Raw genomic sequence first — 15484 nt, 5'->3', positions numbered from 1 at the left:
CTTTGAGCTTTTTGCTTTAGTTATGGATGTTCTTACTTGTCATTTATTAAAGGATGCACATTGGTTTATGCTCTCCATTGATGATACTTCTTATGGATAAGAATGAAGGGAAAGTCCAAAAAAATTTTGAATTATGAAGGCTGATTTTAGAGTTTAAAGGTTTTAATTTGAGGAGACTTAACATTGAATATAAGCAATAAAATTTTTCATTTAAACTAGTAAATTATTTTAAAATTTAAATGAGTATTTAATTTTTTATATGAAATTATTAAACAAATTATCCTAAAAATTTAAATAAATAAGTAATTGAATAAATTTTAGATTAAAATTTAACTTTAATTCCAAGTAAATTAAAAATTAAATATAATGTATAAGTAGTGATGTTAAAAATTGACTTGACAATCCAACTCTACTCGAAAATGTGAGTCAGTGTCAAAAATGATTTTGCCCTGTGCCTCGATTTGTTTCATTAGCATAGGGTTTTAATTATTTATCTGACATTAGGAAATTAAGTTTTCTTCAAAATCCTTTTAAATTAGAATTGTAACTCATTTTCAAACCAACAAATACATTTCAACTACAATTTGTGAAAATGCTTTTATATTGAAACAACAAATCAAAAACTTTTTTTTACAAGGTAGGATTATAGTTTTTGCATAATGTTTAAATTTTACATGCATGCCGCTTTTCATACCATTGAAATGTTAAATTTCACTTTATGAACCAATCTTGAACCAGTTCGAGCTGTTCAGCATATTGTTCGAAATCGGCTTGAAAAAAATTCAATCCAAAATTTTATCTCATAGCTCGGCTTGTTTATTTCGATCAAATCTCAATTTAAACTAAAATTCAAATAAATTTTCGAGCGATTAAATCATTTATAGCTGAAAGAAGAAGCATGGTATCAACATATTCTACAGTGATATGGAGGGATGACTTTGCCATTGGTAAAAACTTACATGTATAATCAAATCTTAGAAGCTGGGTTTGGCACCGTTGAAATATTTCTTTTAGACACAAAAAGCTACCTTTAGTGTGCCATGATGGTTTTCATAATATAGAGGAACTGGAAGGTTTTTTTCTATAGAGGAATTTGATCTTCAATTCCTCAATGATATGGGGAATATATATAACTCTATTGCTCAGGTACAAAATTTTTTTTTGGAATGGGACTACTTTATAGGCTAAAATTGACCCTTTTGTGCCCATTTTTATGGACTTCCTTTATATTCACCTTTTTTATATGTTCGTCTCAAACTGTTTCTATTTCAAAAGAGACAGAATGAGAGAAGAAAATAAGTAAATTGGCCAAATAGTAAGAAATATAAGAAAATGTAGATACAAAGATATCTCGTAGAATAATCCTCGTAACATGAACTACAGAGGAGCGGTTAAAAATAAATAGAATCATAATGAACCCAAGTAAACATACGAGAAAAATTATTTAAGAAATGAAAATATTTGAAACTAGAGCAAAATAGAATTTATTTTATTCTGGATTCAATGAGACCTCTAATGATAATGTATCCCCGTATAAAATTACATTCTGGCGAATATACAAAAAAAAAAAAAAAAAACTCTTGATGGAAGTGTTATTACATTCTGGCGAATATACAAAAAAAAAAAAAAAACTCTTGATAGAAGTGTTTGCTTGCTTATTGTAAAACCCTAACCAAAAGGTCAACAATGAGATTTTAGTCATTTCAGTAGGAGAAATCTTCTATTATCAAGGTTAAACTAAGCTACCAGACATATGATGAGTCATTGTAACCCGACAAATAGCTACCTCTCAATAAAAGAGGGTCTACAAAATAACTACAGGGTAGGTCAATTAGATAATATAAGCCCCAAAAGGGTGCGTCAACATATAGGTAAGGAACTCCTAGACAGGTAGAATAGCCTAATCAGGACTCCATGTATCTATCGTTCAAGTTTATTAAGACCGTAAGTCTACATAGTCATGAAAGTAGTTAACCCAACACAATAGCAAACTACTTGTCAACAACCCATGTGTTGCAATCTTCCAAAATAGATCAATAGACCTAAATTATAGGAAAGAAACAACTAAGATCATATTAATCTACTCAAATGGAAAATATAAAGAACAAATTTTATACCTGCCAAAGTAATGGCCACGAAGCTTACAAAGTGGAATAGAATAGATGAATTGATCTACTAAAATTGAATCACACCACAAAAAATATACAATCTCATATGAGTCGAGAAAGTCACTAACACCCTAATCATACTTGACAATCAACTAATCAAATAAATCTTACAAGACTAGTAAGGTTGGAGAAACAATGATACTTCTCCTGGGGGCAAGCATATGATGCATATTATCTAAGTGTCTAAACATGGAGGCCCCTATTAGATGTGATTTGAGTCATAGCCATTCAATATAAATCATTCTAAAACTTACCTAGAGGGGTCATACAAGAAAATGAAAATTCTTTTAATAATCAAATGATTTTTTTAAGTCTAAATTTTATTATGATAAATCTTTTAAAATTAGGATTTTTTTTAAAAATATTTTATCATAAGAGGTTACTCATAAAACGAACAAACCATAGAGATAAAAAATAAAGAAAAAAATAGCAACACACCATGCAAGGTAAAAAAAAACACATAAAAAATAATACATAAAAAGGTAGATCGTTGGGTCAACATCACCAAGAAATAGAAATAAAGCGTGGTCAGACTCCGCATATATATGTTTCATTCTAAATCTATACAATTAAGAGATCAAGAATTAAGATACGAGGACGTGCATACCGTTTCTAATTCTCTCCACATGGTCTCTACGCATCAAGCACCCTCGAGACTCATGCTTATACTTTATTTTTGATACAAACTCAATCATATACTCTAAAAATGTATATAGAAAAAGTTTAAAAGAAAAGACTAGACTTATAAAGTGAACGTTAAGATAATTTATAACATGCAATCATATAATGAACCATGCCCAATAGGAGGAGAGCTTAACAATATCACTTGCATAAAGTGTGTTAATTCACATCTTTTCTAATATTAGCTCCTCCACTTTGGACATGTCTCCCTAAAAGAAGACCAACCATACATATATTAGTGCACATGTCTCAAACCTAATGAACACATAAAATAAGACAAACAAAATATGACATCTAGCATACAAGCAAAAGAACTATAGCTACGCATACAAAAATCTTAATTATACACTAACCTTGAACTAAACAAACACCTACAAAGTGTTTCCAATCTAGCATATAGTGCAAGGCATGCAATGTAACTGAGGGCACTCCCACATAAATTTTGACAGTGTCACCAAGTCTGGTCCTATCCCAAGCATCTAAGCAAACTAATATCCGTCACAATGGTAATGAATGTTAGTCCAATTATATGCTTCGAATGATCCTAAGACAATCCAAATTACCTACTTAGATAAGCTAACATTGAACACTCATTTTCCCATTTCACCATTGGCCACATTTAGGGTTTACTACGAGCTACACCATTAATGATGCTGACTCACAATCTAGACACATATGAGATAAAAAAACTCATATAAAAAGGCAAGCCATGCATACAAGCATACAAATATATGATATGCAAGATCAATTGTATAGACACTGAAAGTTGATTCCATAAAAGCAATACAAGAGAAAACACAAAAGTGTGAAGTAAATGCACAAACAATACAAACAATTATACACATATGATCAAAATAAGTGATAAAATAATGTAACGCATAAATCATGCAAAAATGCAAACATATGTATTCATGGTAAAAAGGGTGTGGCTTCACGCATCTAGTGTTTGAGCCGTGACTACAAGCACCTTTATCCCACAAATGCAGGGCGATACGGTGCCTACACACCATGACATGAAATTTTAAACCTAACTTAATGGTGTGACCCCTATTTTATTCTAAAAACTCGTCAAATAGATTCTTTAGGGTGAACATAAAAAATGATAAGTTTATAACAATTAAGCTAATCACGACAAACTTGCTATAAAACTCAACTTATTTAGTAAAAAATGTGGGGACTGACACCTTCACTACGGGGTGAAGCCGACGACTCAAGATGAATCTATTTCCATAATTCACCACGGCCCCCCCACCCTCCCCAATCTCTCTAATCCTTTGCTCTCCCCCTCTTTCCATCTCGATTCACAACTCCCCAACTCTACATCTCACCAATAATCGCTTTTTTGTGACATCACTTGCCGCCTCCGACGAACTGTCGTCAGAGCACCCCAGTTTGATGGCAAGCATCCAACATTGCCTCACCAAACCACATGACCCCTCTGGTTGACTATACGACCTCCATTATCAACAACCTAGCTCATCAGACCAACCACTGACAATACTTAGTGGCACCACCCACTGACAGTCCTGACATCTCTGGATCGTCCCCTCACCGGCGCTTCCTCTACAGGAGTTCCAACACCACCTGTGATTTACACACTACCGAACACCGCCAATGTTGTTTCTACTATCGCATTGTGGCGCCTGTTCCCTGATACCGTAGCCACACTAGTTTGCCCAAGAGAATAAAATAATAATAATAATAATAAAAGGCAGAAAAAAAAGACAAATGAAAAAACGAAAAAAAATGAAAACAATATATTTTGCATTTTGTCACGTTTACTTCACTTTACATATAAAAATTCTTGAAAACATTAAATAATCATTCTCATCATTCCGAAGGGGACATTATACATACATATATATATATATATATATATATATATATATATATATATATATATATAGACAAAATAATTAAAATAGAAAAAACTGAAAATAATTTATTTTGCAATGTCTTATGTTTTCGCTTCACACGGGTATAAATTCTTGAAAACATTAAACACTAGTTCTCGTTATTCCAAAGGGGTGGGAATATCTTTTTTATGCCATAGAGATGGTTGGTGGCCCCACACTCTTCAAATAGCACGCAAACGAACAATTATGCTGAAGTGATACCAAATTTTAGGAAAAAAATTGCGTGCGCGTAAGAGATGTCAGGGTTATACAGAGGGTACAAGAGGATTATATCTGCTTTATACCCTCTATAATCTCATCGTAACTTACCTATAAGGCTGTAACTTACAAATATATGAAAACAGAACCGTGGAACTTAATATAAGGTACAAGTAGGTCACATGTAAGTTACATGGAGATTACAGAGGATATAACGCGGATATAACTCCCATGTACCTTATGTATAACTCCGACGTACGCAGCGCTGCGTACGTCTTACGTACGTAAATTTTTCCCCAAATTTTCCATTAATTTGCTTGAACAAAATAAATAAAAAATCCACTGTAGGGCCCACAGGATTTAATAAAGATTTTTAAAATTAAATCGCCAAAATCACCATCAAATCAGCAACAAACATACAACAACATACATACAAGTGAACAGAAGATGAAATTTGAACGGTGAAAATAGCTCTCTGGTGCTCGACCAACACACCAAACGCCTTCTCAAATGATCTAAGAAAATTGCGCGTGCAAAGGCTCAGTTAAAAACTCCAAATAATTTAAAATTTCAAAATATAAATATTTTCTTTTAAATATTAAATTTAAAATATTTAAGTAGTTCTCCTCTCGACAATAATTAGAATTGACAAGGCCCGATTTTCTGCAAGCACGTGTGCAGAGCTAAGAGGGTCTAAAAAAAACAAATTTGGATTACTTAAATCCCTAATGATGACCACGAATTAATCAGAGGGGTTCATAATAAAATAAAAAAATATATATTAAATATTAAAATTTTTAAATTTTAAATATAAATTTAAAAAAGAAAATTTTCACCAAAAATGATAATGAGCAAAATTCATCAACTCACCACACTAATTTATCGAGGTTAAAAATTTTAAATTTAACTTAAATTCACAAAGAGTCAAATTATATCGAGTGAGCATTTATGATCGCTCAAATGATCTCACGACGGTAAGGACTTGACTCGTGCATATTGTTCACATGATTTTGATGCTAAATGACATCACAAATACCGATTATGATCTGACTTAGTGATTTGTTCAATATGGTCCCCCAAATGGTTTGACAAATAACCTCTACTATAAAACAGTCACTGTTGCAGCCTGTGTGCTTCCCATTGGCTTTCTCCATTGAGATATGAAGCATATAGTACACTTGTTAAGACGTGTGTTCTCTTAGACAAACACCAACACCAGGTCTACAAGGTTTTCTTAGACAAACCAACCCTGATAAATAAAAAAGAATTTTTCTATCAAGTTAAATCGACAGCCTCCTTTGACCAAGTAGAACACTGAACGTGACAGATTGGGATTACGAAACCATGAGATCCTAATCAGGTGTATCACCATTCGTCCTACCATTTGCTCTAACAAATGGTGATGAATTTAATCAATTTAAATTTAACAACTATTATATACCAAGCATGAGTATTAACATTTAAAAATTAGCCTTAATCGAAAGTAATTTCTCATTCTTAGATATAATTAACTATAGAGGCTTCCGCTTGTAATGAAACTTTGAATCTCATATCATAAAGTCCACCCAAAATAAGGACAACCTCCGAGTAGTGTCACATCTTACGCTTGCTTCATTTGCCTTCTGAAAATTCAACCCAAAACCTCAAAGTAAACTTACTCATTCTCATTCTTCTTTTCGAGAGAGGCAGGGGTGTCGAATTTTCGGAGCCCAAAATACCATAACATAATCAATTATTCAAAAAATATTTGGTTGGTATCAAGCTCACATGATCTCAATTTGAGAGTGTCCAAATAATACAAATGTGAGTGGAAAAAATTAGTCAAAAAGAAAAGTTCGAGCACCTAAAAAGTTAAGATACCATAGCAAATTTAAATCACCCAAATTATTTCAAAGTTTCCACCATATATATACATGTTGCCCAGTACGGAGATGCCTGCTTGGTAACCCGCAGTTTCAACTCCAAACTCGAGTAAATTGCCAGATTTGGATTAAGGATATAAAATACTAAATTTTTTTGAATCAGGAGCTCATACAGCACAGTAATAAACAAGAGCCATACCTTCAAGAGCATTGTGTTGGAGTGGAAGACCACTTGGGTGAGAGATTCGTCAGCTCCAAAGCCTGGAGCCTCAGCTCCAATGGATAATCTGCCACACACCCAATTCTCGGGCCAGCACCAGTGCACCATTTAACCGAGACTTGACGCCCGAGCTGGTATGAACCGGATTTCATCTTCGATTTGATCCTTTCCTCAATTGCTTTCTCAGAAACATCTGCCTTTGGACTCTGAAGCCCTCCAGACAGAGTCCTATTGTAAGCTTTGATTTCAATACCTTCTCTACTATCAGTTTCAGAGTTAATGGAGCACACTGTGGATTGCTGTGAAGGTATAATGAAGGATCCGGAAGGGATTTGAAGAGGTTGGGGCTTAGAAAGAGAGTAGACATCAAGCAAATTATTAGCTTCTCCTTCGGACGTTTTGTTTTCTTCATAGTCTTCAGTTGACGGAGAGCGCATCTGAGAAAACCAACAAAATTTAAGATATGGAAGTGGCAGTGCATTTGTTGTCAGAAAGAGAGCATGGGGCTTATACCTCGACTTTAGTTATATCAATGCCATTTTCGTTGAGGTAGTTCAGAAATTGTTTAAGGTTCTCATCAGATGGCTTGTAATGCCCACTGTATGCCCAAATAGCCTGTAAGCGGTTTGCAGAACCTTTTAATGGAGCTAGAGTTTTCATGGAAGATTGATATGAAAATAAAATGCAGAAACCTAGTATAGTGGGTCTTTCTCAAGAAAAGAAGATAGCAAAGAGTAGAAGTGAGTGCTTACTAGTTCAATTAATTTGTAGCAAAGATTCTCAGATCAGATTCCACATAACCAAACTTGTGCTTCAACAATCAGTTTTCTTTCAATTAAAATCCTTAATACCTAATTTCCGCAAATCTATATCTACGGATAGCTGTCTTCTATAAAGTATTAGTAAGGGAATGGAAAGAGAGAAATACATAGTAAACAGTGAATGAAACTAGAGGACATAATTGCAAGGTCTCTCAGAATTTGGACATTTTTAATTCACTTAAATGAGGTAAAGTGTATTTTTTATTTAAATGCCAAAGCAACAAAAGAGGCAAATCATATCATTCTAATCAATTTAATCCAATATAATCTGTATGTAATGTACTTGGTAGATGCTCAATCTAATTAATGTAAAAAACTAATTATAAAGAGACTATTCTTTGAGTTTTGTTTATTCATAATATAAGAAAATAGCTCAATTTTAAAATGAGATTCATTTGATTTTTTTTAAATCCTTTGAATATAACTAATTAATTAATTAGTAAACTTTAGATATTATATCCTATTATAATTTTTTCATTTTTCATATGTCACCAAATAAATTCACTTGATCATGCATGCATATTCATGCATGTTAGATAGGAAAATTTTCTTAAGTCCAATTCAAGATCATTTCAGCTCTAATTTTAGAACTTTATAGCTTAGTTGAACATCTCGACAATACAAACCCATTGACATTGAAAGTGATTCAATACGATTCCATACATGTTCAAATCAAGCACTTGAGTTATGAATGAAATTTTTTAAGTATTAATTGAAAATATCAAATAGTCTCCAAATTTGACATGTTTTCAGTCAAATAGAATATCATCGAAAGAAGAACCAAACGATCACAAGATACTCAATTTTGAGGTCATTAAAATACTTAAATAAAATAATATTAAAATAATTTCATAAAAATTTATATTTTTAATTTATTATCAACCATAAAAGAATAATCATAAATGAGATGAACAAGCTAAGACAAAAATCATTCTTTAAAAAAAGATAATTCAATTAGAAGAATTCATGAATAACATAAGATTAATTTGTTAAAATATCTAATTTAAATTACAAGATTTATTGTTTTTCCTGTTAAGAATTATAATAAGAAATAATTTATTTCTATAAGAAGTTATGAGGAATAAATTATTTCCTTAATATAAAGATATATTTTCTTTCCTATTTTATATTTATTTCCTTAGATTAGGAAACATTGATTTTCCTATTTTATGTTATTTCCTATATCTCATAATAATTAACATAAATTAATTATTGAAGATATCGGGTGATATATTTTTTTTTTCATATCATTTCATCATATCATTTTTTTTTATTATTTTTCATATTATAAGATTCTTGTAGGATTATTATAATATCTCGTTCATATCAATGAAACAATCAAGTATTTCACTTTATTCCACATTATTCTGAATTTCAACATGGTATTTGAGCGGGAATAAAAATTCCAAGAAACCCTCGCCTTCTTCCTTCCAAATCCCAAAGAATTGCAAAATGCGAGGCTTTCTCAGAAGTCCGCCGCGAAGAAACTCGGAGAAGAAACTCAAAGAGGAGTGATGCTCAACAAGAAATTCACTCCTACCAGCATACCTGAGACTTCAACATTCCATTCTGAGGCTCATGTCAGTAAGCAGACTGTCACATATTCACAGAAGAATGAGGAGAAACCCCGGGTGTGGTGTGATCATTGCAACAAACCACGACACACTAAAGAAACCTGCTGGTACCTCCACGGTAAACCTGCATATTAGAAGTCATGAAACAAGCGCAAGCCACCTACTGCGAATGTTGTTGCTGAACAAATCAGCCCATGTAGCAAAGAGCAAATCGATCAACTCCTGAATCTACTAAACCCCAGTTTGGCTACTGGTACTCCAAATTGTTCGATGGTACATGCAGGTAGAATACTAAACCCTTGGATTATTGGTTCGAGAGTTTATGATCATATGACAAATTCACATTATTTATTTGATTCATACATCTCATGTTCTGGCCATGAAAATGTTCGTATTGCTGACGGTAGTTTCTCTTCCATTGCTGGAAAAGGAAACATTAACCTGCCCAAGAGTATAAATCTTAAATCTGTACTCCATGTTCTAAAACTCAAATATAATCTTCTATCCGTCGGCAACCTTTCAAAGGATTCTAACTACCGTGTAATTTTCTTTGAATCTTCTTGTGTTTTTCAGAATCAGAAGTTGGGGATGATGATTAGGAGAGCTAAAAAGATAGGAATTTACTACTTTGAGGAGACTATTCCTAATGAAAAAAGAGTTCAAGCTTACATCAGTATGGGTTCAAACCCTACATTAGAAGAAATAATGGAATTACATCTTAGACTAGACCACCCAAGTTTTTCTTATTTAAGACATTTATTTCCTAATTTATTTAAGGGTGGTAATTGTGCTTTACTTCAATGTGAAACGTGTTATTTGGCAAAAAAATCATTGCATAAATTTTGCTTCAAAACCATATTATCCTTCAAAATCTTTTTTCATGATCCATAATGATGTTTGGAGACCTTCAAAAGTCAAAATATTATCTGGGAAAAGGAGATTTGTGACTTTTATTGACGATCACATCAAAATATGTTGGGTTTATCTTATAAACAAAAAATCAGAAGTTGAAAAACTCTTTAAGGATTTTTACAACATGATTAAAACTCAGTTTAAAACTAGAATATGCATCCTTAGATCCGACAATGGAACTGAATACTTTAACAAATATTTATGAAAGTTTTTGATAAACAAAGACATAATTCATCAATCTACTTGTCATGACATTCCACAACAAAATAAAATTGCTGAAAGAAAAAATAGACATTTATTGAGTTTGCTCGGGCAACTATATTTTCAATGAACGTCCCTAAATACTTATAGGGGGACGTTGTTTTAACATCATAATTAATAAACTGAATGCCAACTCGAGCTTTACAATATACAACTCCTCTAAACAAATTAAAAAATAATTTTTTCAATTCTACGAATGTTTTCAAATATTTCTTTAAAAATCTTTAGATACACAAGTTTCGTTCATATTCCAGATAAATTTTGATCAAAATTGGATCCAAATTTTGAAAAATGCATTTTCCTTGGATATGCTTCAAACCAAAAGGGCTACAAATGCTTTAATCATGTCACCAAGAAAACTTATATTAGTATGGATGTGATCTTCATGGAAAATATTCTCTTCTTTCATAAAAATCCACTTTATAAGGAGTAAAATGCATATGGAGAATATGATTTTTGGCAAGTTTCTAATCCATTACCAAGAGTTGTTTTAACACCAAGTACATCTGAAGTCCGTGAAAACAAAGAACTAGAAATAGTTGTTGAAAGTAACAAAAATCAGAAGAATCTTAGTCAAGAGAAACATGAAATTATCTTGTCTAATACAGGGGGAGAAATACTGCATAATACGACAGCAGAACCTCTGGGTTATTCCAGAAAAAGGCTCCATAAAAGGAAAAATGTCCAAATTGAAGCTTTAGCTCCCTCCCAATTTGAAGAACAGAATGATGGTCCTCAAGAAACACAGGTAAATTTCAATCCTGACCTTATTTTTTCACCAACAGAAGCTCAAGTTTCAGAGGCTATGAATCTGGTTCTTCCTATAGCCTTTAGAAAAGGAACACGTTCTTGTACTACCAAATATAACATTTCGAAATACCCATGCTACAAAAAAATCTCACACAAACATCAAACTTTTTTGTCAAAAATTTCTAATCTATATGAACCCAGAACAATACAGGAAGCTCCTAGTAATCCAAATTGGAGAATAGCAGTAAAGGAAGAGATGGATGCTCTTTTGAAAAATGAAACATGGGAAGTTGTCACTCTATCAAGAGAAAAGTCTATTGTTGGGTGTAAATGGGTCTTCACTATTAAAGTCAAAGCTGATGGGAGTGTCGAAAGATATAGAGCAAGATTAGTAGCAAAAGTAGTCAAAGCTGATGGGAGTGTCGAAAGATATAAAGCAAGATTAGTAGCAAAAGTATTGACTCAAACTCACAGAATTGACTATCATGAGACATTCGCTCGGGTAGCCAAGATTTATTTCATTCGTGTTCTACTGTCCATAGCAGCAAACCATGATTGGCTCTTGCATCAGCTCGACATAAAAAACGTTTTTCTAAATGGTGAATGAGAAGAGGAGGTATTCATGAATCTTCCACCATGATTTGAGAAGTTTGGAGAAGACAAAATGTGCAGATTGAAGAAATCTTTGTATGGGCTCAAGCAATTTCTTCGCGCCTGATTTCAGAGGTTGGGAAAGGTGATTACAAAATATGGATACACTCAGAGTCAAGTTGATCATACTATGTTCTACAAACATTCAGAAATTGATAAATTCACTATACTCATTGTCTCTGTCGATAATATTATCCTTACAAGAAATGATGCTAGAGAAATTGAGACATTGAAAGAAAGAGTCACATAATTCAGAATTAAAAATCTAGGAAATGTAAAGTACTTTCTCAATATTGAGTTTGTCAGATCTAAGAAGGGGATCTTTATTAATCAGCGAAAGTATGTACTCGACTTACTCAGTGAATTCGGAATATTTGGGTGCAAATCAGCTACAACCCCGATTGAACCAACTAAAATGTTACAAGTGACAAATAAAATGGATGGTGTTAACAAAAAACAATATCAGAGACTAGTGGGAAGACTAATCTACTTCTCACACACTCGTCCTGATATAGACTTTGCTGTTGGCATAGTAAGTCAGTTTATGCACTCTCCAAATACTCATCACTTAGATATTGCCTATCAGATCCCTATGTATTTGAAAGGAACGCCCGGAAGAGGATTACTATTCAAGAAAAATGAGCACTTACAGAAAGAAACATTTATAGATGCAGATTGGGCTGGGATTGTATAGAAGGTCAACCTCAGGGTACTGCACTTTTCTAGGAGGAAACTTAGTAACCTGGATGAGTAAGAAACAAAGTGTCGTGGCAAGAAAGAGTGCTGAAGTTGAATTCATATATGTGGCTCATGGGATATGTGAAGTTCTATGGATTAGAAGAATTCTTAATAAGTTAAAAATTCATAGTTCGCCACCAATAAAGGTGTATTATGATAATAAGTCTGTCATCGCCATCGACTACAATCCTGTTAGGTGTATTATGATAATAAGTCTGTCATCGTCATCGACTACAATCCTGTCCTTCATGATAGGTCTTCATGATAGAACAAAACACGTAGAGATAGACAAGCTCTTCATCAAAGAAAAAAATTGACGAAGGAGATATCTGCATGGTGTATGTTCTTTCTGGCGACCAAGCAATAGATATTCTAACAAAGGGTCTTCACAAAAAAAACAGTTCGACGGTTTAGTGTACAAACTGGCTCTGAAAGATATTTTCATGTCAACTTGAGGAGAAGTGTTGAAATGCCTAATTTAAATTACGATATTGATTGTCTTTCCTGTTAAGAATTATAGTAGGAAATAATTTATTCCTATAAGAAATTATGAGGAATAAATTATTTCCTTAATATAATGAGATATTTTCTTTCCTATTTTATATTTATTTCCTTGAATTAGGAAACATTTGTTATCCTATTTTATGTTATTTCCTATATCTACTAATAATTAATATGAATTAATTATTGGAGATATCGAATGATATATCTTTTTTTTCATATCATTTCGTTTTTTATTAATTTTCTTATTATATGATTCTTGTAAGGGTTATTTATACCCCCGTTCATATCAATGAAACAATCAAGTATTCCACTTTATTCTGCATTATTCTGAATTTAAACATACTTAAATAATAGAAAATATTTCTTTAGCTTAGCAAGATTTTCAAAAATAAAGTTTGTGAATGTAATCCTTCTCTTTCTGGAAAAAGAAAAAACTCATTTAATTTCTCTTCCCATGAAGAAGCATTAATGAGAAAAATAACCCTACTAAGGCACATAACCGTTAGATGAATTAAGAATACCTTGAGTTATGCAAAAATGAAATTAATGAACTTCTAGCAAAAAATATCATAAGAAAATCTTATTTTACCTAGATTAATTTTATATTTTATCTTATGGATGCAATTGAAAAGAGAGATAAATCACACATTGTCATCAATTAAAAACTACTAAAATAAAGTTTAAAAAAGGATAAAACATTCTAATTCAAATAAAAAAGAATTGTTTAATTGTTTACGTGACAATCATTTTTTTTTAAAAATTGATCTTAAATTGGGTTATTAATAGATTCCAATTTGTGAAGAGAGAAAAATGACATTAAGAAAAGGACACCATACTAGACGTCACAAAACCAGTGTTAGAATGCTTCAATTATCATTAAAGTTGATCAAATATTATTTGATCTCAAAATAAACCATGAAATTGCATTTAGAATATCAAAAGTGTTTTTTGAAGGCCACTCAATGAAAAAAAGATGTCACTAAATGTTATGTCAAGCAAAAGAAAGTTGAATTGCTTCAAAGAAAGTCGAAGTCGCCCAAAAAAACTTCATTCGTAAAATAGGCTCCGTCGATAACTATCAGTATCACTTTTGATGCACGCGCGTAGGATGCCAAATTGGTCGCTATGAAACCTTACTTGATGCATGTGTTGATTCTCAGTCTGAGACATCCATTAGAACCCTCTGATATGTATATTTGGCACGAAACCCGAGTTGTTGCTAATTCGGTCTTACTTGGGAAACTCGTCGCTGGGTGGCATCAATTTTGATATAGGACACGTCTGTTGATCATTCTTTTGTTAAAGGTCATTCCCCTTCTATTTAAAGTCTCTCGTGATCAAGGGAAGTCATAAAACTCTTTGATGCACGTTATGGAAAAATTGAAATTCAGACCGATACACTCACGAGGTGTTTGGAATGCTCGTTGATGATAAAATCTCTGATATAAAATATTTAAAGTGAGCATTTCTAAGTTACGAGGTTGTATTTTAGTGATATGTAGTTTCTCGCGGCTTATGGATCTATAAATCCTTTTAACGAACGCCTAGGGTGCAAATTAGGGTTCAGATCGTTACAAGCCGTTTTGGGGCCTCGACCAGCGGTATCTGCTTGATGTGACACATCCTCGATTTTTATATCAACTTTGGAGAACCTATTTTTACACCTAAAAGGTTTCTGGTAGTCCAAGGACCTGTAAAAAGCCATCAGCACGAAGCTGTGCGCACGCAGGAGGGAAAAGTAAAGAGGCAAGCCCCTTGGGGACTTGGGCGCTCAAGCGCCAACAACTCAGTTTGGCACCTCGCAAGGGAGGCGCACAATGGCCTATGGGCGCTTGAGCACCCACCTCTCGGATCGCAAGTTGTTCCTTAGGAGCTTGAGTTCCCAACCCACTTCCTACGACATTCGACAATCCAAGCGCTCTGCGGCGCTTTAGTAACCAGTGTGAAAATATTGTAAGCTAAGTGCCCTTCGCGTTCGCGCCCGCTTCAACGCTCGAGTTTCAAATGTTTAAAAAGTGATTTTAGAACCGACGTGCCTTACCTGCAGGGTAACAAATCCTCTATTTAACCTGGTTCTTTTACCAATTTATGGAGGAGACCAAGGGATGGAAATCATGGTTGTCATTTTGCATGGAAACCCACGTTAAAAGAACGGTTGGGTTGCTAATATCCCATGGACATCACAGAAGAGATGGCCTCGATAGCGGGAGCTGCTGGCATCGTGCAAA

General features: G+C 33.2%; 1 protein-coding gene across 1 annotated transcript in view; it reads right to left on the bottom strand.

The window, feature by feature from the left end:
• Positions 1 to 6820: 6820 nt before the first annotated feature.
• LOC110018422 (IQ domain-containing protein IQM3-like) overlaps positions 6821 to 15484 on the bottom strand; it is a 30085-nt gene continuing 21421 nt past the window's right edge. The window contains exons 8-9 of the mRNA XM_020715731.1: positions 7559 to 7660; positions 6821 to 7482 (exon numbers count right to left, since the gene is read on the bottom strand). Of these exons, the coding sequence (XP_020571390.1) occupies positions 7027 to 7482; positions 7559 to 7660 (558 nt within the window). The 3' untranslated portion in view covers positions 6821 to 7026. The remainder of the gene's footprint in view (positions 7483 to 7558; positions 7661 to 15484) is intronic.

This window comes from Phalaenopsis equestris, unplaced genomic scaffold (genome assembly GCF_001263595.1).
Source record: "Phalaenopsis equestris unplaced genomic scaffold, ASM126359v1 Scaffold000022, whole genome shotgun sequence".
In the NCBI taxonomy this organism is placed as follows: Eukaryota; Viridiplantae; Streptophyta; class Magnoliopsida; order Asparagales; family Orchidaceae; genus Phalaenopsis; species Phalaenopsis equestris.
The sequence above is the reverse complement of the archived record's forward strand: the minus strand, read 5'-3'. Positions and strand labels throughout refer to the sequence as shown.